At 45.5% G+C, this 25093-nt stretch overlaps 1 protein-coding gene across 1 annotated transcript in view; it reads left to right on the plus strand.

The window, feature by feature from the left end:
• Nucleotides 1–25093, plus strand: part of PALLD (palladin, cytoskeletal associated protein) — a 389328-nt gene that overhangs the window by 150241 nt on the left and 213994 nt on the right. The window contains exons 4-8 of the mRNA XM_079926090.1: nucleotides 10659–10725; nucleotides 17953–18058; nucleotides 19371–19445; nucleotides 23547–23688; nucleotides 24276–24299. Of these exons, the coding sequence (XP_079782216.1) occupies nucleotides 10659–10725; nucleotides 17953–18058; nucleotides 19371–19445; nucleotides 23547–23688; nucleotides 24276–24299 (414 nt within the window). The remainder of the gene's footprint in view (nucleotides 1–10658; nucleotides 10726–17952; nucleotides 18059–19370; nucleotides 19446–23546; nucleotides 23689–24275; nucleotides 24300–25093) is intronic.

A 25093-nucleotide genomic window follows, 5' to 3' on the forward strand; every position in this document is an offset into this window, starting at 1 on the left:
TAAAAATAGTAGCTGGAACGCAGAGAGAAAATTGAAATCCTTGAGGTCTCCAGTACCTTAATCTTCATCTTTTTACTAAATTTTTTTTTACTCTTTAATAGCACTAAATTTCTTTGTTTTTTAAAGTAGAAGAAAGCAAGATGTGAACCATTATTTATAGCCCTTGTAAGAACTGGCAAAAAAAATAAATTAGTTTTAGAAGTAACTGTTACTGCCAACTAAAACTATGTGCCTTTACTTTTAATAAAAGTGTCCCCTGCATTGTCTTTGAAGGCGTCTGTGAGCTCCTTCAGGGACTTTGTCCTGCTAATAAGAGCAAACCTTCTGTATTAACAATAAGTGATGCTACATGGCAGTTACATGTACACACACGTGCAGACACGGTCATTTAAACCTCACCGTGAACCTGAGAGGTGTTATCAGGGTCCCCTTTTACACATGGGTAAACTGAGCCTGGGAAGGTGAAAGGGACCTGTCCAAAGTCACTCCAGGATTTGGACCCAGTCCGTCTTACTCCAGGGCCCATATCCTATTCGCTATGTCACAAGTATCTCAAAGTGCTAAATGAACAGGAAAAGAATGGCAAAAAGATTTTTAGCATTTAATAAGCGAGCAGTGAGTATCAGTCATGGGCTGACTGTGGAGCAAACTTCTTGAAGCATTTTAGAATACAGAGGAGGAAAGTTAAACTTCCATTAAAAAAAAAAAAACAAAACCCATTTGCTAATGATGGTCAGATTTGTCTTTCAAAACCAAGTTCAACTAGAGCTGCTTAAAATTAAATGCTTTCAAGATTGCTAGAAATGGGTACTTCAGTGTGGATTGCTTCTGTACTACAGACATTAAATCACGTCAGTTTTACGTACTAGTTTACCAACTCGATCCAGCCACGTTTATTAAGGCCTTGCTCTGTGCCAGACAGTGTGGTGCAGATATGATGGGGATGGGCACTGCTATCAAGGAGTTCCCAATCTAACAGCCCAGATGGACACATTTTTTAAAAACGAATATAAAGTAAGTGATGTTATAAGTGATATAACAGATATCTAAAGTGTTATAAGGATACAAATGAACTTAAAAGATTAACTGCAAGGTATATAAGACACACTAACTTTCATAGAATAAGAGGAACTATTTCTCTGCCTTGGAAACCACTTCAGGATCTGACTCTGGAGGTCCAAAACATGCATGCCATGGCCTTTAACTTTATTTCATTAAATTGAGCTCTGCCACGTAGAAAGCCCCTGCAGTGCAGTCCTCTCCTGCCTTTGGGGTCTCTGCATGAACTACTTAATGTGGGAAAAGCACCCCCAGTTCTACCTGCCACGTGTGGTCCATGCCCAGGGCTCCACAGAGGTGGCGGGTGCTCCTAGTGTCCCTTTTTGCACCTGAGGACCCTGCATTGGCTTAGACAGCCCCCCAGCTGCGGGTCTGGCTTCAGATCTTTGTGCTGAGGAGAGGAGGGGTCTGGGCAGAGCCGGAATAAAGAGCCCTTAAGCATGAGCCTCCTAAGCCTCCTGGAAAGTGCATTAGGAAACTGGCTCATCGTCCCCATGAAATATGGGTGATAACTTTTTTAAAGCCTGATTTTGGTGTATTTTTATCCCTAAGAACAATTACGTGAAATGGAAGAGAATTTTACATAAATTCTTAGGCTCCTATTATGACTGAAAGGAAGAAGTGTTTATGTTTTCCTTACTGCAGCACTAAATTAGACTTAGGAGTATCTCTGTTGTCCCTAAACCACATTGCTGTTGCTATGTCAGCGTGCAGTATGCGGGTGGAGGTGGGTACCAGAGGGTAGGAAGTTTTCTATAGATTTAAAAACCTTGAGGAAACCTTCCCTAAAAGTTTAACAACCTACTAGTTGGAAACTGTCTAAATTTCACTGCCTTGTGCAGCAACTTTTAGAATGATAACGAGGAAATTTCAGTTTAAGAACAGTAACTAAGGGGCTTCCCTGGTGGTGCAGTGGTTAAGAATCCGCCTGCCAATGCAGGGGACACAGGTTCGAGCCCTGGTCTGGGAAGATCCCACATGCCGCAGAGCATCTAAGCCCGTGCACCACAACTACTGAGCCTGCGCTCAAGAGCCCGTGAGCCACAACTACTGGGCCTGCACTCTAGAGCCCGAGAGCCACAACTTCTGAGCCCGCGTGCCACAACTACTGGGCCTGCGCTCTAGAGCCCGTGTGCCACAACTACTGAGCCTGCACTCTAGAGCCCGAGAGCCACAACTTCTGAGCCCGCGTGCCACAACTACTGGGCCTGCGCTCTAGAGCCCAAGAGCCACAACTTCTGAGCCTGCATGCCACAACTACTGAGCCTGTGCTCTAGAGCCCATGAGCCACAACTACTGAGTCTGCACTCTAGAGCCCGTGAGCCACAACTACTGAGCCTGCACTCTAGAGCCCGTGAGCCACAACTACTGAGCCTGCACTCTAGAGCCCGAGAGCCACAACTGCTCAGCCCACGTGCCACAACTCCTGAAGCCCATGCGTCTAGAGCCCGTGCTCCGTAACAAGAGAAGTCACTGCAATGAGAAGCCTGGCACGGCAACGAAGAGTAGCCCCCGCTCGCTGCAACTAGAGAAAGCCCGCCTGCAGCAACAAAGACCCAAGGCAGCCAAAAATAAATAAACAAACAAACAAACAAAAAACCCAAAACCAGGAACTAACTTTTATCTCCTAGTTTTAACTAGGAACCGAGCCCTGGTCTTCGTTTTCACCTGGATTATCTCATTTAATCCTTACAAGAATCACCCCATTCTGTGGCTGAGGAAATGGCAGCTTAGGGAGACTTGTAGGGCCCCAGACCTCACACACACACTCACACTCCCCTGAGCTTCAAGGACTAAACCCAGTCAGTGTGACCTCTTAAGTCTGAATAGCCACAGGGGAAAATGCAGGTGAACCTTGGGTCTTGGGGCAGCAGGGTCGTCATCTGCATCCAGTAACAGGCCTGGGATATGTGCCTGGAACATCTCAGGACACCACTGAGCTTTTGGTCATTGGTCACGTGTTCACTGAAGGTCCCCTGGAAGGCAGGCGGTGGGCCAGGCACTGGGTGGGGACACTTGGCAGGACAGGCAGGCCTCGGTCCTCGCTGCGCCGACACTCCAGGAAAGGAGGGACGGGCCCCCCTCATAAATAACCCCAGCCCCAGCCAGCAGATGCTGGGAAGAGAAGAAAGGTGGGTGAGGGTAGGGGGAGGAGGGCCTCCCTGAGGAGGTGACATCCGACCTCAGTCTGGACTCTGAGAGGAAGCGATGCGGAGGCCGATGGGGCAAGTGCTGCAGACAGAAGTAGGGGCGAGGCTTGGCAGGAGGGGCGGGTGTGCCCAGGAGTGCAGAGGGTGGCAGCTGGGCGGCAGGCAGCTCACACGGGTCGTGGTGCCTTGTGGTCACTGTTAGCCGGCCGGCCTTTATTCTACTGAAAATCGCCACTTGCGGAGCGTTTAAACTGAAAAGTCAGATTATCTGATTTCCATTTTTAAACTGAAGTTTGGCTTGTAATCGGGAGCCCGGTGAGAAGCGTGCCGTGGCAGGACCGGACGGAGCTGGCAGGGCTGCAGGAGCACGCCGTGTAGACGGGGGCAGAGGCAGGCAGACTGCAAAGCCACATGGCGGGTCCGGTGTGGGCTGAGGGGCCATGGGAACGAGCAGACCCCGTGGATTTCGGCTCCACCGTTGGGCGAGGAGTGGGCTGGGGGCGAGGAGTGGGCTGGGGCACAGAGGGACGCAGGTGATCCGTTTGCACAGCTGCATTTGGACGGCCGAGTGGACACAGGTGTGGGCAGGTGGCCATGCGGGTGCAGTGAGTGCCCAGGGCGAGGACGTGCACTTGGAGCTTCAGGATGTAGATGGTAACCGAAGACACGGGAATAGGCGGGACCGCGTCTGAGCCTGGGCGACCCTTCCCACGCGAAGATGCTCCGGGAGGAGGTGCCGGCGTAGGAGCGTGAGAGGAGGGCCCTGTGGGCGGGGAGGCTGGGGGGGCGGGTCGGTGTTTGAGAGGGGAGGGCCGTGCAGCTTGGGCCCCCCGCTGCCGGAGGCCAGCGCTGAGGACAGGAGGGGCAGGTGTGGTTGCTGTGGGGGATGTTAGTAAGAGGGGCTCGGAGAGCCTGGAGGGACCGAACGCCGCGCGTCTGCGGGACCCGGAAGGACGCACGGGAACGCGTTGGGGGGCGCCAGGGAGGTTCTGCCCAAGCACCGGCAGAGCCAGGGGCCGGTATCTGGACGGGAGCGCCGGGTCAGGATGCTTTGTGAGCCTGTTTGCCTGTGGGTTTTCGTAGCAGGATTTCTAGAGTGTATTTCCATGCTGATGAAAACGGTCCAAGCGAGAAAACGCGGATCCTGCAGGGGGGTGGGGGGAGTGTGAGGTGCCAGGGAGCCAGTTCCTGGAAAAAGAGAAGGAAACGGCCTCCGCCCACAGTGTGCAGGTGGCGAAGAGCTGCTCTCAACAGTTGCACGGTAGAAATGGGACAGGTGAGCACAGACACGTGAACTAAACGTGGACATCCCACGTTTGCATCCCTGCCGCCCCTCCTGACCCTGTCGTGGACGGCACAGATCTTTACAGCTCGGGGAGCACCGAAGGGGGCGGGAGGGGGGTTCCCAAGTGTGCGATGAGGAAGCTGGGTTACACCCAGCCCTGACCCCGTGGTCGGGGAGTTGAGCTGGATGGGGGTGGAGGGGACGGCATAAAGACGGTGGGGAAGGGCAGGAATTCTGAGCGTGGCGCACGCCGGCAGACCTTGTGTGATGTTTATTTGTAGGTTCTCCAAGCTTGTCACAATCAGATAAGACGTGTGCCCCTTTTAAGTGACATTTCAAAGTGTGTGGAAATGTTATACAAGGAACGGTCCCTGTGGCTGCAGCAGGACAAAGCCGATCTGAGCGAAAGGTTCCTTCTGCTGGATCTGGAAGACTTGCTGTGAGAAGCTGATGGAGTCTAAGCTCAGCTTTGCGCATTCTCCACAGTATTCATTTTTAAATATCCTTCCTGGTATTTTCTGGCCAGCCCAGCTCCAAGACCCAGAACAGCGACTGGATGGCTCTTTGCTTCAGCTTCTCCATCTCTGCCTGGAGAAATTGATGTTCTCGTAAGAAATGAGTGAGTTAATCACCTAGAGGGGGACCGACACACAGTGTGAGCTATTGTTACTGTTATAGAAATAGCACATTTTCATTTTAAAAAATCTAAAACATGGAAATAAAGATATAAAAGTCATGTGTAATCCCACCACCCTGTGTCCACCACTCTTAAAAATTTTTATTGTTCAATCTTTTATCTAAATGTGTTTATTATATTCTACATACTCTTTGGTATATATTTTTTAAATTTAATTTAATCCGTCACGAACATCTGTGCCTGTCATTGCAGTTCTTTAAAACTCATTTTAATGCTTTTATAGTCATTCATCATTTATAAATTTTTAAATCATTGGCATTGCTTCAATTACTCTTATCTGAGACAGCAAATGGTTGTTTCTGGTAATTATAGCAACTGAGAAAGGAGAGGGGGAAAAATGAGTAGTGGGAGTGGGGAGCAGAGTGTATTTACGCCTTAATTTTGAAAAACAAACATGGACCAAACGATGAACTAACTCCATGGCTGCATTCACTAAAGTCACTCAGGGACTTAAAATGTAAATATAAATAAAGATAAATAGATAGTTTTTTTTAATGGTTAATACCTGCTTTTAGGAAGACTTCCTATTTTCTGAATTTGAAGCTGTATTCAGTTTGCTTGCACTCAGAAATATAGCCTTTTCTATATTGCTAAGGTAGATATTAGATTGACAAAAATAATTAAAACATGGTGTTTCCATGAATATGGGGGAAATGGACATTTTGACATACAGTCGTCCCTCAGTATCCGTAAGGGGATTGGTTTCAGGACCCCCCAGGGATACCAAAATCCAAGGATGCTCAAGTCCCTTATCTAAAACGGTGGAGTATTAGCATGTAACCTACATAAACTTTAAATCATCTCTACATTACTTATAATACCTAATGTAATGCTATGTAAATAGCTGCTGGTGGGCAGCAGAGGCAAGTTTGCTTTGGGGAACTTTCTGGACTTTTATGTGTATATATTTTTTGACCTGTGGTCGGTTGAATCCACAGATGCAGAACCCGTGGATATGGAGAGCCGACTGTATCTGTATTTTACACACCTTTCTGGGGAGACGTTTAACATGGAAATAAATATATCTGTTGATAGTAGAATGAAACAAATTCTGGTAAATCGCCACAAATGTATTTGAAGCAGCCATTAGAAAACTATAAAGCACGTTTATTAACGTGGAAAGGCACTTCACAATGTATTGAGTGGGGAGAAAACAGAAATTGAACAGTATTACGTCATATTATGTTTATTATACGTGTGCACAGGGGTAAACTTCAGCAGGATACGATCCAACGTGTCTGGGTGGTGGTATTCCGAATGATTTTTTTCTTTAATTTTTGCTATTGTGCCTTTTCTGGGTCTTTTTCTACAAGGAAGTATTACACGGGGTAAGTTTTAAAATGGTGAGGGAGCACCTTTTAGAGGCAAGATGGGAGGCTCATGGTTGTGACTTTCCCGCCTGCTCTCCATCACTAGAGCAGCTCAGGGACCACCAGCATTGATTCCCCACTGCGTGGAGAACAGTGTAGACACAGGTGACCTGTAGGCAGGTGAACAGTTGATGAGCAGACGGGCAGGGGGTGACCACAAATGCTGGGGCCCTGCCCCTTTTAGCTGGGATTTGAGAAACAGACACGGATGAATGTCCCCCTGAGCCGGGGGTGTTCTCCCCTGCCCTGTAGGTGCAGAGCTGGGGACCGAGGGGTGGGAACAGAAGGGGAGTGAGGGGGGATCGCCCTGGGGGAAAGGGGCCTGCAGAGCAGCTCTGTCCCCACCCCAGGTGGGAGGTGACATTGAGATGCCAGCAGGCTCGGTCAGGTGTGCAAAAACCAGCAAGCGCATCCTTATCCAGTGGACGTGAACCTCTCTGGTCCTTGTTTCCCGGCAAGTCAGTGAGGAAGAAGCCTCAACAAAGGGCGAAAGCAATAATGGCTTTTTAGTCATCAGAGGGGATTTTTCCAGTGATCTAAACATTGGAAATCAGATGAAAAATAGCTATTCCTCTCCCCGGCTTCTGGCCGCTGAGTGTCTCTGGTGCCGTCCTTGGGGCCTGCCTGCTCCCGAGGGCTCTCCGGGGTCTGGGGGGCTGCCCGCCCTCGGGCCACGGTGACCTGCTGACCCCAGCCTGCTGGGGTGCCAGCGTTTCTCCTTGTCTGTCACCTGGTTTTGCTGCTTTGCTGTTTGTCTTGCTCGGTTTCCCTAGTTCCTCCTGCACAGGTAGTTTGCCCCTCAACCACGCTCGTGCCCAGACACCAAGTCCAGCCGCGCTGGCCGGTGTGAAAACCCACCCTGTGTCCCTGGCCTCCCCCCACCCCCCCCAAACCCGCAGCTGCTTGCTCGTCCCCCAGCTCACCCCCTGTCACTCATCCCAGCAGAATCACCAGCCTGCCCTGAGCACCGGAGACGGCGGCTGGGGGCGGGGACGCGTGGTCTGGGGGAGCCGGGGCCTCAAGTTCAGACCCTGTGCCACTGCCGTGCAGTCCCGTGGCCTCACGCAGCCCCTTCCCCTCCCTGGTTCCTCGGGTCTCTGGTCTGTAGTTGGACGCAGCTTCCCCTCTTAGGGAGGCTCATCATCGTGATGACCAAACGCCGACCCAGCCGATGGCCAGGCACGTGGCTCTACTCAGAATGGGTGTGCCCTTCCTGGCCACACCTCAGTCCAGTCCTCAGAGGTGTGATGTCCTGAGTGGCTGAGCAGCTCCGAAGAGGCAGCACAGAACATGTCTGGGCCACTCGGAAAGGACAGAAATCAAGGAGGGACCCTGTAGGCACTTCCCACGAGAGCAGATGATGTAATTAAAGGTTCAGACGTGGGGAGAGGCCAGGAGGGGGAGCTCTCTGCTCCTCTGATCTTTATCCGGAGCCCCTGTTGGCAGAGGCTCCCTTGCACCCTGCATTCCCATCCCTCCCCGGACCCCCAGCTTTATGCCGTCCCATTTCACTAACCGCCACGTCCTGCGTTTATTTGTCTGCGTCTGTGTCCGCATAGAATGGAAGCTCCCCAAGGGCAGGGAGGGGTGTACTCTTCACTCCAGCATCCTCGTTACACAGCCGGGTGTGCACGAGACTAGTGGAAATAGCAGGCTTTTAATTTACTGAGCAGAACTCATGGGTCATCTAAGTTTATTATTTTGTTTCAAACAGGAAAGGTGTGTTATAGGAAAATTAACCTGACATAGATGAAGACAAATTTGAGAGAGGGATTTGGGAGGACAGGGTGGTCTGTGTGTCGTGATGGTCCAGGACTGGGGATTGCTGTAGAAATAAATAGGAAGGACCACAAACACCCTGCAGTCACCTAAGCAGGGCTTTTACCATCAGTAATAGCAGGAAAGCCATGGTAGAGAACAGTCACGGGAGGGAGCACGAGGCACTCTTGCCAAGAGAATTAGGTAAACGTGTACATTCTTAATGTATCAACAGGCAAATAGAACCAACTACAAAGAGCACAAGTATACAGCAGCAACTAACACAACAATGTAAAGCAATTATACTCCAATAAAGATGTTAAAAAACAACAAAAAAGCACATGTAGTGTGATTGCATTTGTACAAATACATGCACAAGTATACAGCCATCCCCCCTCATCGGAGGTTTCACTTTCCGTAGTTTCAGTTACCACGGTCAACTGTGATCCAGAAATATTTTATGGAAAATTCCAGAAATAAATGGTCAGTTTTCAATTCTGCCATCTGAGCAGTGTGATGAAATCGCTTGCCTCAGCTTCGACCTCCAGGATTTGAGTCATCCCTGTGTTCAGCGTGTGCTGCCTGTTAGTCACCTAGGTTGTCATGCTGACTGTCCCAGCGCTCGTGTTCACTCACCCTGATTTTATTGATACTAAAAATGGCCCCAAAGCACCAGAGGAGTGATACTGGTAGTTTGGACGTGCCAGAGAAGCCGTGCAGTGCTTCAAGTGAAAGGTGAAAGTTAATAAGGAAAGAAAAGAAAAAAAAAGTATGCTAAGGTTGCTAAGATATACGGTAAGAACAAATCTTTTGTCTGACAGGTTGTGAAGAAGGAAAAAGAAATCCATGTTCGTTTTGCTGTCGTGCCTCAAACTCTAAATGTTACAGCCACAGTGCATACATAAGTGCTTAGTTAAGATAGAAAAGGCATCAAATTTGTACAATAAGATGTTTTGAGAGAGACCACATTCATATAACTTTATTATCATTTTTATAATCATAATTGTTATATTCTATTTTATCATTAGTTATTGTCGTTAAACTCTTACTGTGCCTAAATTACAGATGAAACTTTACCTTAGGTGTGTATATTTAGGAAAAAAAGTACTAACAGGATTTGGTCTTATCAGTGGTGTGGAGGTCTTGGAATGTTATCTCCCTTCAATAAGGGGAGGCCACTGTATGTTTGTTAATACATTCAATTTATCTGAAAAATACAAGCCAGACTGTTAGCGTGTACAGAATGGCACCAGGGAAGGGACCTACTGGTCTTCAGTATTACATCACGCAATTCTGTGCTACTTGGTTACTTTTCTATAAGCGCGTATTACTTTACATTAAGATATTTTAAATAGATAATTTAAATAACTCGAGTTAAGTATGTCTCATAAAAGAAGTATCAAGTATGTACTTCTGGGGCTTCCCTGGCGGTGCAGTGGTTAAGAATCCGCCTGCCAATGCAGGGGACATGGGTTCGAGCCCTGGTCCAGGAAGATCCCACATGCCGTGGAGCAACTAAGCCCGTTAGCCACAACTACTGAGCCCGCACACCTAGAGCCTGTGCTCCGCAACAAGAGAAGCTACTGCGATGAGAAGCCCACACACCACAACGAAGAGTAGCCCCCGCTCGCTACAACTAGAGAAAGCCTGCGCACAGCAATGAAGACCCAACGCAGCCAAAAATAAATTTAAAAAAAAGAATGTACTTCGAACCATCACAGTTATTTTAAGTATTACCTAAAATCTCTTGTCACAAAATACATGAGCATTAAAATGTAAGGACAGTTTGCATTTTGGCCTAAAAATCCAGCAAGGTGACCCATAATCTAAACACAATAACGAAGCAGATGAATTTGGGAAGGAATGATCCAAAATTAGAAACCCTCCTATTCAAGAATGAAGCCATATCAGAGTCAGAAAGCATCTCCTAATTAATGAGAAATGAAGGTATTGATGATCCACACCATGTAATCTTCTGAGAAAGAGTTGAAGTTTAAAACTATGGATGTTCTACACACAGACACACATGCATTTATTTCATAGTTGAGAAGCCATTTAAAATCGTGGTTATGATGGCCAAAGGGACAAAAATGAAACTGGTAATAAATCTGACACTAAACCCATACTGCTTTGAAGAAAGCTTTTCTTGGTGGTTCTGTTTTTACATGATTATCTGAAAAAACAGTCTGAGTAGAAATGGTCTGAACCATTCTCTATTTCAAAATAAGACTACATTACATTATTACATTACTGTCTGTACATTATTGTCTGAGTGAAGAGCATTACCTTTGGAAGCAATTATAGGTACTACTTACATCTTTTTTTTTTTTTCCACTCAGGTGCCAGTTCAACAGATTCTGACAGTGAAAGTTTAGCGTTCAAATCAAAACCTGGAGCCATGCCACAGTAAGTACCTACAATTCCATCAATTATAAGCAAAGGCTGTCAACAGAGTTGTGCTCTGTGACGCCACTTGTGTTGTGCTCTGAGGAGGTCAGCTGATGTCAATCAAGAACCAAATGCTTGAACCTAGAACACAGTTTTTAACTTACGAATTAGAGCTTTGAAATCCGCGTTTCATCATCGATGTGTCAGAGTCTAACCGTCCACCATGTTAGTTTCAATGACAACTAACAGGTTATAAATGTATGAAAGGAGCACTTGTGTTGAGGGAAAATCACTTAAATCATTACTAAAACGTAAATGTCAACCAAGTTATCCGTACACATTAGAACATATCTAATTAGGCCAGAAATGGGCTTCCATTGGGATGAAGTCTATTTCTAGTTAGATCTTGTCAGGAAAATCTCAAAATTTAGTTTTTCCTACGAAGACATACAATGTTAGTATCTTAATCATTTTGCAAAAATAAAGTAAAATTGTTCCCATCCTCCCTGGGAGCAAAGACTGCCACCGTGTTCATCCTGCCTGCTGTTTGCTGCAGAAGATCTGAGGAGGCATGAAGAATACCAATGTCCAGGATCCACCACCAGAGAGCTGGCATCTGGGTTGGGCCCTCAGATTTAAAGGACTTTATTCTGCAGTTGTGAATCCAAGCAGTTGTGAATTTTGCCGTGTGGCTGACAGTGTCTTGGTGCCCCGACCCTGTGTCAGGCCTGAGCCTCTGAGGTGGGAGAGCCGAGTTAAGGACATTGGTCCACCAGAGACCTCCTGGCTCCACGTAATATCAAACAGCGAAAGCTCTCCTAGAGATCTCCATCTCAACGCTAAGACCCAGCTCCATCAAAGACCAGCAAGCTACAGTTCTGGACACCCTATGCCAAACAAGTAGCAAGACAGGAACACAACCCCACCCATTAGAAGAGAGGCTGCTTAAAATCATAACAAGGTCACAGACACCCCAAAACACACCACTGGATGCAGTCCTGCCCACCAGAAACACAAGATCCAGCCTCATCCACCAGAACACAGGCACCAGTCCCCTCCACAAGGAAACCTACACAACCTACTGACCCAACCTTAGCCACTGGGAGCAGACACCAAAAACAACAGGAACTACAAACCTGCAACCTGCGTAAAGCAGACCCCAAACACAGGAAATTAAGCAAACTGAGAAGACAGAGAAGCAGACAGCCAATGAAGGAGCAAGGTAAAAACCCACCAGACCAAAAAAATGACGAGGAAATAGGCAGTCTACCTGAAAAAAAATTCAGAGTAATGATAGTAAAGATGATTCAAAATCTTGGAAATAGAATGGAGGAAACACAAGAAACGTTTAACAAGGACCTAGAAGAACTAAAGAGCAAACAAACAATGATGAACAACACAATGAATGAAATTAAAAATTTTCTGGAAGGAATCAACAGCAGAATAACTGAGGCAGAAGGACGGTTAAGTGACCTGGAAGATAAATTAGTGGAAATAACAACTGCAGAGCAGAATAAAGGGAAAAGAATGAAAAGAGTTGAGGACAGTCTTGGAGACCTCTGGGACAACATTAAATGCACCAACATTTGAATTATAGGGGTCCCAGGAGAAGAAGAGAAAAAGAAAGGGACTGAGAAAATATATGAAGAGATTATAGTTGAAAACTTCCCTAATATGGGAAAAGAAAGTCAAGTCCAGGAAGCACAGAGAGTCCCATACAGGATAAATCCAAGGAGAAACACACCAAGACACATATTAATCAAACTATCAAAAATTAAATAGAAAAAATATTAAAAGCAGCAAGGGAAAAACAACAAATAACATACAAGGGAATCCCCATAAGATTAACAGCTGATCTTTCAGCAAGAACTCTGCAAGCAGAAGGGAGTGGCGAGACATATTTAAAGTGATGAAAGGGAAAAACCTACAACCAAGATTACTCTACCCGGCAAGGATCTCATTCAGATTTGACAGAGAAATTAAACCTTTTACAGACAAGCAAAAGCTAAGAGAATTCAGCACCACCAAACCAACTTTACAACAAATGCTAAAGGAAGTTCTCTAGGCAGGAAACACAAGAGAAGGAAAAGACCTACAAAAACAAACCCACAACAATTAAAAAAAATGGTAATAGGATCATACATATGCGTAATTACCTTAAATGTAAATGGATTAAATGCTCCACTCAAAAGACATAAACTGGCTGAATGGATACGAAAACAAGACCCACATATATGCTCTCTACAAGAGACCCACTTCAGACCTAGGGACACATACAGACTGAAAGTGAGGGGATGGAAAAAGATATTCCATGCAAATGGAAATCAAGAGAGAGCTGGAGTAGCAATTCTCATACCAGACAGAATAGACTTTAAAATAAAGACTATTAGAAGAGAGAAAGAAGGACATTACATAATGATCAAGGGATCAATCCAGGAAGAAGATATAACAATTGTAAATATTTACGCACCAGCATAGGAGCACCTCAAAACATAAGGCAAATGCTAACAACCCTAAAAGGGGAAGTTGACAGTAACACAATCATAGTAGGGGACTTAAACACCCCACTTTCACCAATGGACAGATCATCCATAGTGAAAATAAATAAGGAAACACAAGCTTTAAATGATACATTAAACAGGACAGACTTAATATTTATAGGAATTCCATCCAAAAAAACCAGAATACACTTTCTTCTCAAGTGCTCACAGGACATTCTCCAGGATAGATCATATCTTGGGTCACACATCAAGCCTTGGTGAATTTAAGAAAACTGAAATCGTATCAAGTATTTTTCTGACCACAACACTATGAGACTAGATATCAATTACAGGAAAAAATCTGTAAAAACTACAAACACATGGAGACTAAACAATATACTACTGAATAACCAAGAGATCACTGAAGAAATCAAAGAGGAAATCAAAAAATACCTAGAAACAAATGACAATTAGAACACGATGACCCACAACCTATGGGATACAGCAAAAGCAGTTCTAAGAGGAAAGTTTATAGCAATACAATCCTACCTCAAGAAACAAGAAACATCTCAAACAACCTAACCTTACCCCTAAAGCAATTAGAGAAAGAAGAATAAAAAACCCCCCAAAGTTAGCAGAAGGAACTAAATCATAAAGATCAGATCAGAAATAAATGAAAAAGAAATGAAGGAAACAGTAGCAAAGATCCATAAAACTAAAAGCTGGTTGTTTGAGAAGATAAACAAAATTGATAAACCATTAGCCAGACTCATCAAGAAAAAGGAAAAAAATCAATAGAATTAGAAATGAAAAAGGAGAAGTAACAACTGACACTGCAGAAATACAAAGGATCATGAGAGATTACTACAAGCAACTATATGCCAATAAAATGGACAAGCTGGAAGAAATGGACAAATTCTTAGAAAAGCACAACCTTCAGAGACTGAACCAGGAAGAAATAGAAAATTTAAACAGACCAATCACAAGCACTGAAATTGAGACTGTAATTAAAAATCTTCCAACAAACAAAAGCCCAGGACCAGATGGCTTCACGAGCAAATTCTGTCAAACATTTAGAGAAGAGCTAATACCTATCCTTCTCAAACTTCCAAAATATAGCAGAGAGAGGAACACTCCCCAACTCATTCTACGAGGCCACCATCACCCTAATACCAAAACCAGGCAAAGATGCCACAAAGAAAGAAAACTACAGGCCAATATCACTGATGAACATAGATGCAAAAATTCTCAACAAAATACTAGCAAACGGAATCCAACAGCACATTAAAAGGATCATACACCATGATCAAGTGGGTTTTATCCCAGGAGTGCAAGGATTCTTCAATATATGCAAATCAATCAGTGTGAGAAATCATATTAACAAATTGAAGGAGAAAATCCATATGATCATCTCAATAGATGCAGAAAAAGCTTTCGACAAAATTCAACACCTATTTATGATAAAAACCCTCCAGAAAGTAGGCATAGAGGGAACTTTCCTCAACATAATAAAGGCCATATATGACAAACCAACAGCCAAAATCGTTCTCAGTGGTGAAAAACTGAAACCATTTCCTCTAAGATCAGGAACCAGACAAGGTTGTCCACTCTCACCACTATTATTGAATATAGTCTTGGAATTTTTAGCCACGGCAATCAGAGAAGAAAAAGAAATAAAAGGAATCCAAATCAGAAAAGAAGAAGTAAAACTGTCACTCTTTGCAGATGACATGATACTATACATAGAGAATTCTAAAGATGCTACCAGGAAACTACTAGAGCTAATCAATGAATTTGGTAAAGTAACAGGATACAAAATTAATGCACAGAAATCTCTTGCATTCCTATACACTAATGATGAAAAATCTGAAAGAGCAATTAAGGAAACACTCCCATTTACCATTGCAACAAAAAGAATAAAATACCTAGGAATAAACCTACCTAAGGAGGCAAAAGACCTTATGCAGAAAACTATAAGACACCGATGAAAGAAATTAAAGATGTTACAAACAGTTGGAGAGATATTCCATGTTCTTGGATTGGAAGAATCAACATCGTGAAAATGACTATACTACCCAAAGCAATCCATAGGTTCATTGCAATCCCTGTCAAACTACCAATGGCATTTTTCACAGAACTAGAACAAAAAATTTCACAATTTGTATGGAAACAAAAAAGAGTCTGAATAGCCAAAGCAATCTTGAGAACGAAAAACGGAGTTGGAGGAATCAGGCTCCCTGACTTCAGACTCTACTACAAAGCTACAGTAATCAAGACAGTATGGTACTGGCACAGAAAGAGAAATATAGATCAATGGAACAGGATAGAAAGCCCAGAGATGAACCCATGCACATATGGTCATCTTATTTTTGGTAAAGGAGGCAAGAATGTACAATGGAGAAAAGACAGTCTCTTCAATAAGTGGTGCTGGGAAAACTGGACAGCTACATATAAAAGAATGAAATTAGAACACTCCCTAACACCATACACAAAAATACACTCAAAATGGATTAAAGACCTAAATGTAAGGCCAGACACTATAAAACTCTTAGAGGAAAACATAGGCAGAACACTCTATCACATCAATCACAGCAAGATCCTTTTTGACCCACCTCCTAGAGAAATGGAAATAAAAACAAAAATAAACAAATGGGACCTAACTAAACTTAAAAGCCTTTGCACAACAAAGGAGACCATAAACAAGATGAAAAGACAACCCTCACAATGGGAGAAAATATTTGCAAATGAAGCAACTGACAAAGGATTAATGTCCAAGATTTACAAGCAGCTCATGCAGCTCAATATCAAAAAAACAAACAACCCAATCCAAAAATGCACAGGAGACCTAACTAGACATTTCTCCAAAGAAGATACACAGATTGTCAACAAACACGTGAAAGAATGCTCAACATCACCCATCATTAGCGAAATGCAAATCAAAACTACAATGAGATATCAGCTCACACCCGTCAGAATGGCCATCATCAAAAAATCTAGAAACAATAAATGCTGGAGAGGGTGTGGAGAAAAGGGAACTCTGTTGCACTGTTGGTGGGAATGTAAATTGATACAGTCACTATGGAGAACAGTATGGAGGTTCCTTAGAAAACTAAAATTAGGGCTTCCCTGGTGGCGCAGTGGTTGAGGGTCTGCCTGCCAATGCAGGAGACGTGGGTTCGTGCCCCGGGCTGGGAGGATCCCACGTGCTGCGGAGCGGCTGGGCCTGTGAGCCATGGCCGCTGAGCCTGCGCGTCCGGAGCCTGTGCTCCGCAACGGGAGAGGCTACAACAGTGAGAGGCCCGCGTGCCGCAACAAAAACCAAAAAACTAGAATTAGAACTGCCATACCACCCAGCAATCCCACTACTGGGCATATGCCCTGAGAAAACCATAATTCAAAGAGTCATGTACCACAGTGTTCACTGCAGCTCTATTTACAATAGCCAGGACATGGAAGCGACGGATGAATAGATAAAGGAGATGTGTCACGTATATACAGTGGAATATTACTCAGCCATAAAAAGAAACGGAATTGAGCTATTTATAGTGAGGTGGATGGACCTAGAGACTGTCATGCACAGTGAAGTAAGTCAGAAAGAGAAAAATAAATACCGTATGCTAACATATATATATATGGAATCTAAAAAAAAAAAAAGGTTTTGAAGGATCTAGGGGCAGGACGGGAATAAAGACGCAGACGTAGAGAATGGACTTGAGGACACGGGGAGAGGGAAGGGTAAGCTGGGACAAAGTGAGAGAGTCTCATGGACTTACAGACCGCCAAATGTAAAATAGATAGCTAGTGGGAAGCAGCCGCATAGCACAGGGAGATCAGCTCGGTGCTTTGTGACCACCTAGAGGGGTGGGATAGGGAGGGTGGGAGGGAGACGCAAGAGGGAGGAGTTATAGGGATATATGTATACGTATAGCTGATTCACTTTGTTATACAACAGAAACTAACACACCATTGTAAAGCAGTTATACTCCAATAAAGGTGTTTTTTAAAAATAAAAAATAAAGTAAAATCTACCGAAATTTTGTAGAAAACTCCATGGACATCGAGATCGTGGTAATACACTTCATTGATTTGCTAGTATATACATAACAATTGCAGCCATTTAACATCCAGTAGTCACTGAACATTCATGTTAAAGGGACCTTAATAAGATCACATACTGTGCCACCTGTGCATCCAGTCAGCTATCTCAGGTTTAGTGAAGTGACCTGAGTCGCTTGAGATTACACAGCCCGTGACTTAGCAAAACTGGGCCAGAAGCACATCTAAGTTTTATGCACCAAAGCAAAACTTCCCAGATACTCTTGACTTTACACAGTGAGAAGCCAGAGCAAAGAACAGCTGCCAGACTGAAAATAGACCATGAGAACTCTGCATTAAATATAGCACCCCCAACCCTCACGTTTTACGTATCTGCTTAGTGTTAGAGACTGACCTTTTTCCAAGTATTTTCTTTTCTGTTAGGATTTCCAGTTCAGTAATTTCAGCTGTCTGGTAAGAGCTGAGATACTTAGTTACATGCGCTATTTTTCCTTTTTCTGTGTGTTTATTTTACTAATGTCTAGGGCCATCTGTGCCTATACTGACCACCGCTGTTCTAACCGTAGGTCGTGGGTCCTGATGTCGGAAGCACTTAGAGTTGAAGCGGGTTGAGTAGACATAAAGAAACTGGGCTATTCTGTGGACATGTTTCAAAGAATACTTCCTGCTTAAAAAATTCTGAGTGAACCCTTGGCCCCTTATCTTCCAGGGCTCAGAAGAAAACAACTTCCGTTTCCTTGACGATAGGATCATCATCTCCAAAGACAGGGGTGACCACAGCCGTGATTCAGCCACTGTCTGTCCCTGTTCAACAGGTAAGTGTTCCACAGCCTACAGGGAGTCAAACTCACTGAAGAATATAAGTAGTACTCCCTTGAAATATTTTCTAAGTGGACACAGAACTGGGAGATAAGAAAATCGTAAATAAAGTTCTTCCTTTTAAGGCACTAAAAATAATCTCTAATCAAAGACATGCCACAGGGCTTCCCTGGTGGCGCAGTGGTTGAGAGTCCGCCTGCCGATTCAGGGAACACGGGTCCCTGCCCTGGTCCGGGAAGATCCCACATGCCACGGAGCGGCTGGGCCTGTGAGCCATGGCCGCTGAGCCTGCGTGTCCGGAGCCTGTGCTCCGCAATGGGAGAGGCCGCAGCGGTGGGAGGCCCGCGTACCGCAAAAAAAAAAAAAAAAAAAAAGACATGCCACCGATAAATCAATATCTGCATTTCCTTTGGGAATTTCTCTTTCTAGCAGGCAATACTCTGATAAAATGGCATCTGTTTTAGCTATTACTGTTGGATTCTCCCCGTATGAGCCATCTTCTGTGTGGCCAAATTCATTAGCTACTTTAAAACAAAGTAGAAGACTAGAAAAGTCCATCTGCCGACAAAAGTTTTCCCGTCCTCTAAGAGCTAAGCAGATAATACAGAAAAAAATTCGCATTCCTTCCCTTCACCATGCAGTTTTATCCTGCTTTTTTATTTCATTGTAAGACTGCTTTATCCAAGAAAGAAAAGCAGTAGAAATGACTGGAAAGTCATTGTGGTAAGTTTACTTTGCAAAACACAAACATGAAGGTTTTTTTAATGTAAAAGATTAAAATCTAGATGTTTCTGAATCAACTGTGATACTTTGTGCTGTGACGAGTATCTTCAAACCCAACCCTTTTGAAATGTGAACTCATTCCTACCTCCTGAGTGTGTCTAAGGAACATCAGTGTGCCCTCCGGCTACCGGGCACCCATGGGTATTTTAGAAATTCTAGTATGTGACTCACTGTGTGATGTGTAGCGTACACAGCCAGTGAAGAAAACACATCTGAGATCATAAACTGGAAAAGACCCAACCAGTAGAAGTTACTCAGCGATGGCACGTATAGTAGATATTTCCTTTAAACCCCTAACCCAGAGTGGACTTTACAGAAATAGTTGTGATTAAGGCAGTGGACTCCTTTTAGTGTTTGATATTTAAATATTGGTAAGTATGTAATGAATGCTAAGCCCTGTCAGCGGCCGTGCTGTCACCCACACGGGTCCCTCTTGGGCACCGTCCCGGTAACGCCAGGTCATAGAGCCTATCTTTTCAGCCGTTCGTATGTTCCAAGTTTGACCCACGTGCCTCTGCTTTTCAGGCTCCCAGCCCCACCTCGTGCCTCTGCCGGCCAGATGGACCCACAGCCGCCTGCTTCCCGCCTGTTTTCACCAAGGTCTGACATCTGTGCGTCTCATTCAGTGGGTCTGCTCTGGGCCTTAGGTGCCATTCCCCTGTGGCTTCGTGGAGCAGTGTTTAAAAATTACAGCGAGTGGATGAGCAGGCTCTTTTCATGGTTACCTTTGGGCTGAGTAGATATTTGTTGCGCAGCTGCTGTGTGACCGTAATTTGTAAAGGGTCTGAGAGAGGTGGCCCTGCTCACGTTGGACCTGACAGAGCTTCAGAATAGACTGGGAAACAGTACAAGAAACAACACAAAATGCTGTGTAGGGAACTGGGAGAACCGGCAAGTTTTATAGACATTTTTTTAAAAAACTGACTAATTTTCAGTTTGTCCAAGTTGGTGTTTTGTGTTGCCAAGCTGATGACGTGCATTTCGTTGGTCAACAGTTCAGCTCAGAAATGGTCCCGTGTAGTATTTCTTCTCTGTTTCCTACTCCACTTTTTGAGAAAGTTATAAACTTTATTTTTTTATTGGAGTGTAGTTGATTTACAGTGTTGTGTTAGTTTTAGGTGTACAGCAAAGTGATTCTGTTATACATAGACTTTTTTTCAGATTCTTTTCCCTTATAAGTTATTACAAAGTATTAAGTGTAGTTCACTGTGTCATATAGTAGGTCCTTGTCTATCTCTTACACATTGTAGTGTGTTCATGTCAATCCCAAACTCCTAATTTATCCCCCCTCCTTTCCCCTTTGGTAATCATAAGTTTTCTATGTCTGTGGGTCTGTTTCTGTTTTGTATATAAGTTCATTGTGTCATTTTTTTTTTATTTGAAAGACATTTTAAAAGGCACAAGTCAAGGGAGAGGTGCACCATGCCTGTGCACCAGTACACTGTCAGAAGTCATGACCCTAGACCAGTCTCTAAATTCAATGCAAATCTAGCTCAAATTCCAACAGGTTCCTTGTTTTTATTTGTGTTTGATGTTGAACTTGGCCGTTTGATTCTAGATATTTTGTGGAAGAAAAAGCGGCTCAGAGCAGCCAGGGCCCTCCTGCACAAGCAGGAGGAAATGGTGTTAGGGATCTGAGATGTCAAGACTTCCCAAGGCCAGAGCATCAGGAGAGCAGTGCTGGCTCAAGGCTGGACAAACGGACGAACAAGGCCCAGAGAGCGCCCACAAGACACCCCAGGAACCCACAGTCACTGGGCAGGGTGGGTTCTTCAGCAGAGGTGGGCCCCGACCTCAAACTTTTCACAAAAATCAATTCCAAGTAACTAAAGACAGATGTGAAAGCAGTTTCTATAAACCCATCATCTAAAAGCTGTAAATCTGCAAGGAGCCAAGAAGAGCATGTGAATAGTCTTCATGTAGGGAATGATGTCTTTTTCCTAAGCCAGCCTGCATCCAGCTTGCTTAAAGACCTTTTCATAAACAGGGTATTGACCGGAGGATGCAACAAATGATAATTGTTGACAGCAACATTGAAGTCGCCTCCCAGGATAAAATACCCAAAAAGAAAACAAGGCATGTCAAACCAGCCAACAACCGTGTCGGTGTAACAGCCCACGAGGTCGTCCATCCTTTGGTGCTTAGAGCAGGAGTTGTTTACGGAGGGGTGGGCGCGGCACATTTACCTGTAGTTTAAGAGTTTTTCTCAAGCAGCCTCATGAAACTGGCCAGGAAATCTGTGTTACCTGCCACACTATTGCTGGGGACACAGTTGATTTTGGAGCCAGGGCCCCGTGATCAAGCGTGCCCTGGTGGCACCAGGGAGGTGAGAGGCCCCGAGAGTTTCCTTTCCTCCCTCAGGGCTGCGGAATTCTTCCAGGGCCATGAGAGACCCTCAGTCCCAGGCACACACCCTGTTCCTTTCCCCTGCAGTGCAGTCCAGCTCCTGAGACAGAGGTTCCAGCAGCAGTGTCCCCCCTTCCCCAGAGAAAACCAGGAAGCGTTCTCTGAGCTTAATAGAAAGAAAAGCAAACCAGAATTCAGCATTTTTACAAAGCTTGAGTTTTTAAGTCGCAAACTGTTGAGTGGCCGGAGCTCAGGGCCGTGTCCCCGTGCTTGCAGCTCCATGTCCTGGGTCTGGACAGTGGATGTCCACCCGTTCTGCATGGTCTTCTTCTTCCTCACTGGCACCTGCGCTCTTTCCCTGTGGGCGGCGCCTCTCCCTGCTCTGCACTGTCCTTTGGGGGCCTAGGCTCTGGCTCCGGAGGGGATGGTGGTGACAGGGGGTGGCCTGGGCTTTGCAGGTCCACTGGCGCCTCCATCCGTGCTCTCCCACATCGCTGGGAAAGGTTCCCCGGGGCTGAGCCGGAGCCGCGGAGCTGGCGGGGACAGTGGGGCTGTGAGTCACAGGGACACACATGGGGCCAGGAGAGCGGCCTGCCCCGTGTGGCGTTTCTCCCCAGAGCGGTGGACCCTCCAAGGAATCTCAGTACCAGGTGGACCTGACAACGAGAGATGCTCTTCTGCGGACCCTGAAACACCCAGGGGTCCCAGAGTCTGCCGAGTGGATGACCCTGACTGCCAAGGTCAGCCTCTGAAGGTGACTCTTGGCCTCCCTTGGGGTCCTCACTGTGGTTCCTACGAGCGAACCGTGTTTACGGTGGCTTCTGTCAAGAGAAGAAGCTCACTCCGGGAGGGGCCAGGTGGCACCCCTGGGCTAACTGCAGAGGTTTGACTGTATAAAGTCTTCAGCAGCTTCCCATTTACCACCTATGTGATTTTCCAGTGTTTGAACTAAATGCATAATCCTAGGAGCAAACAGAGTCCCCCTGTGGTGTCTGAAGGCTCACACATGAAGAATATTTGTGCAGCATCTGTAACGTGCTGTGAACACTTCCTGGACAAGCCGGGGGCGTTGATTCATCCGTCCACACAAGCTGGACCCCGTGGTCCATATCTTCCCTGCTGATCTGCTAAATTAGCGCTTTCTTGACCGATCAGAAAGTGAAAGTCAATTTAAAACCAGAGATTTTCCTACAGTTAAAAATAAGGGTGGAGTGAGAATGCACTCAGAAGTAGGTAATAATCTTCACCTTTCCATTAAAAAAAAACAAACAAAAAAGACCTTAGCCACCAAAATTCTCATGAAATGCCTTCCCAGACTTCGCAGTAGACTTTTATGGTCCTGCCCGCATCATGGACTTTGAGGATTCCCACGGGGCCGGGGCACACACACTGCAGGCCAGTTGCTGCAGGGTCTGTTGTTCCCAGCACACCATTGGCTGGCTCTTCAGAAAAATGTAAAAAGCAAAAACAGAAATAGAAGAAAAAAAAAAACAACTTCCTGGTGTGAATTTGTTTGCTTTGGGTCTCTGCATAGGTGAATTACTTGATCATATTTGACATCTTTTAAGAGTTCTTCGTGTCCTCTATCAGATGCAATACTCTGTAGTCAGAAGGGTAGATAGCCAGAAAGTTTCAGTGGGCCCGTGGCTAAGCAATTGCAGAGGGGAAGGGCAGAGTGCTGACACCTGGAAGGGGCCAGTTATTCCTTTGGTATTTAATAGCCAGTTTACAAGCTTCACGTCTTTGCATCTGTGAAGCCAAACGCATTTCTGGTCTGTTGGGTTGTAAACATTTATTGGGCTGGAGTTGGAGTAGGTGGCACCAGGGTGACAGCAGGGGAAGAGGCAAGGAAGGTCAGGCGGGGGAAGTGCTCCTGTCTTCTTATTTCACTCAGAATCTCCAAATGAGAAAATGCCAGCCCTCATCCTGGTAAAGCGGACCCAGGAAGCTGGCGGGCAGAGGTGGCGCCCCGCGACAAGCGCAGAGCTTGGGAGACAAGTGGGGTCTCCCTGCCTTCCTGTCTGGGTCTCTCAGGAATCTACACTCAGATGGAGTGCGATTCTTTAAAGACGTTTGCGTTCCACCAGCTCACTCTTCAGTGTAGATAAAGGTACCCGTTACCGTAAAATTCCATGAATACTAGAGCCATACCTTTGCAGGGTGGGCCCAGCGTTTCTGCCGGCCCCATGGGAAGCCTTACTCACTTCATTACATGCAGTTAAAGGTGTTCCCCCTGACCTGATTTTATGATGCAAAGCCTGCGTTTGCTTCTCTAAGGTTGGGAAGTGTTGCTCTTGTTGTGAAGCTGGGTGAGACCACACCAAGGCCTGACGTGCACGGATCCTTGCATTTCAGGAGCTGCAAAGCATCTCAGCCTCCAAGGGACAGGCAGCTGTGCTGGAGTGCCGGGTCCGAGGCACGCCCCCGCTGCAGGTCCAGTGGTTCCGACAAGGCAGTGAAATCCAGGACTCTCCAGACTTCCGGATCCTACAGAAAAGTAAGGAGAGGGGCCTGTCCCACCACCCCCAGGTCTGACCAAGCCCTCTTGTCCGGCTCCAGGAGAACCGGGAAGGGCTTAGTCACTGAGATGCATGGATTTCTTCCTTCTTCCCTCTCTCCCTCCCTTCCTTCCTTCCTTCCTTCCTTTCTTTGCGTTTTATTTGTTTTAATATTTAATTTAATTTTTACTTTATATTGGAAGATAGTTGATTTACAGTTTTGTGTTAGTTTCAGGTGTACAGCAAGGTGATTCACTTATATGTATACATATAGTCATTCTTTATCAGAGTCTTTTCCCATGTAGAATATTACAGAATATTGAGTAGAGTTTCCTGTGCCATACAGTAGGTCCTTGTTGATTACCTATTTTATATACTGTAGTGTGAGATGCATAGATTTCTGTTCTCCTAGTGTGGAAGACGTGCAGGGTGCAGCACGTTAAAGCCGCCCTGATGGAGTTTGTCTTCACCATTTCTGCAGACATGTCGTAGACAAGGTCACAGAAAAAGATGGGTAGGTTTAGTATGAACGGAAGCCCAGTCTAATGCTCTGTTTTGATTTCTTTTTTTCTCATGTGGGAAACAGAACCTCGATCCACAGCTGAACCTGGTAAGAAGCTTTTTCTTTTTGGGAATGTATCTCTTTGGTTTCAATAGCTCTTTGTTTCCGTTTTGAAGCCATAAGCGGAACAGTGTTTTTGCAGTTCCCTGGAAATGTGAAACCCCCTTACAGACAGTATCTTCTTTATCGTGGGGTCTGCACGCTGCGTTTTACATCAGGTTCTTTATTAGGGAAACATGAAGTTCCATTCAGACAAGAAGGTCAGGCTCAGTGACTGAAGGCTTTTAAAACTGTAGTCTGTTATACTCAGAAAGCAAGCTGAGCTCAGGATGAAAAAATATCCTGCTAAGATTCCAGGAGAAAAGAGTGATCTGCGGCATATTTCTGCTGACCAAAAGCCACCAACAGCTAGACCCCAGCCTGGAAATGCACCTCACGGGAAAGCAGCCCGAGGAGTGACCACCGGGTGTCTCTCATTTATGTGCCCTGACCCATGAGCGCTTCCTATGCTACACCAGGAGGAAAGGCATCTTGCCCTGGAATTGCACATCCCTGGGCCTCGTCAGAGCCGTGTGGTCCAGAAGCCCACGTGTCCTCCCCTCCTGCCTTGCACTTCTTGTCTTTTTATGGCTCCTCATAGACGAAAACGATGTTTATAAGAGAAGCAGAAATTTTTGTCCGGGTGTTTCACAGTACATCCACCTCGAAGACTACTTTCTTAGTATCTTTCACATCAGCAAAGTCACCAGTTTCACTCCCTTCTTGCCAAAGGGTGGAAAATGTGTGTCTCTGCTTCAGCATCACGCAGACCCGGCTGCACATCTCTTGGGAGCCAGACCCGG

This window comes from Stenella coeruleoalba, assembly GCF_951394435.1.
Source record: "Stenella coeruleoalba genome assembly, chromosome: 7".
Lineage (NCBI taxonomy): Eukaryota > Metazoa > Chordata > Mammalia > Artiodactyla > Delphinidae > Stenella > Stenella coeruleoalba.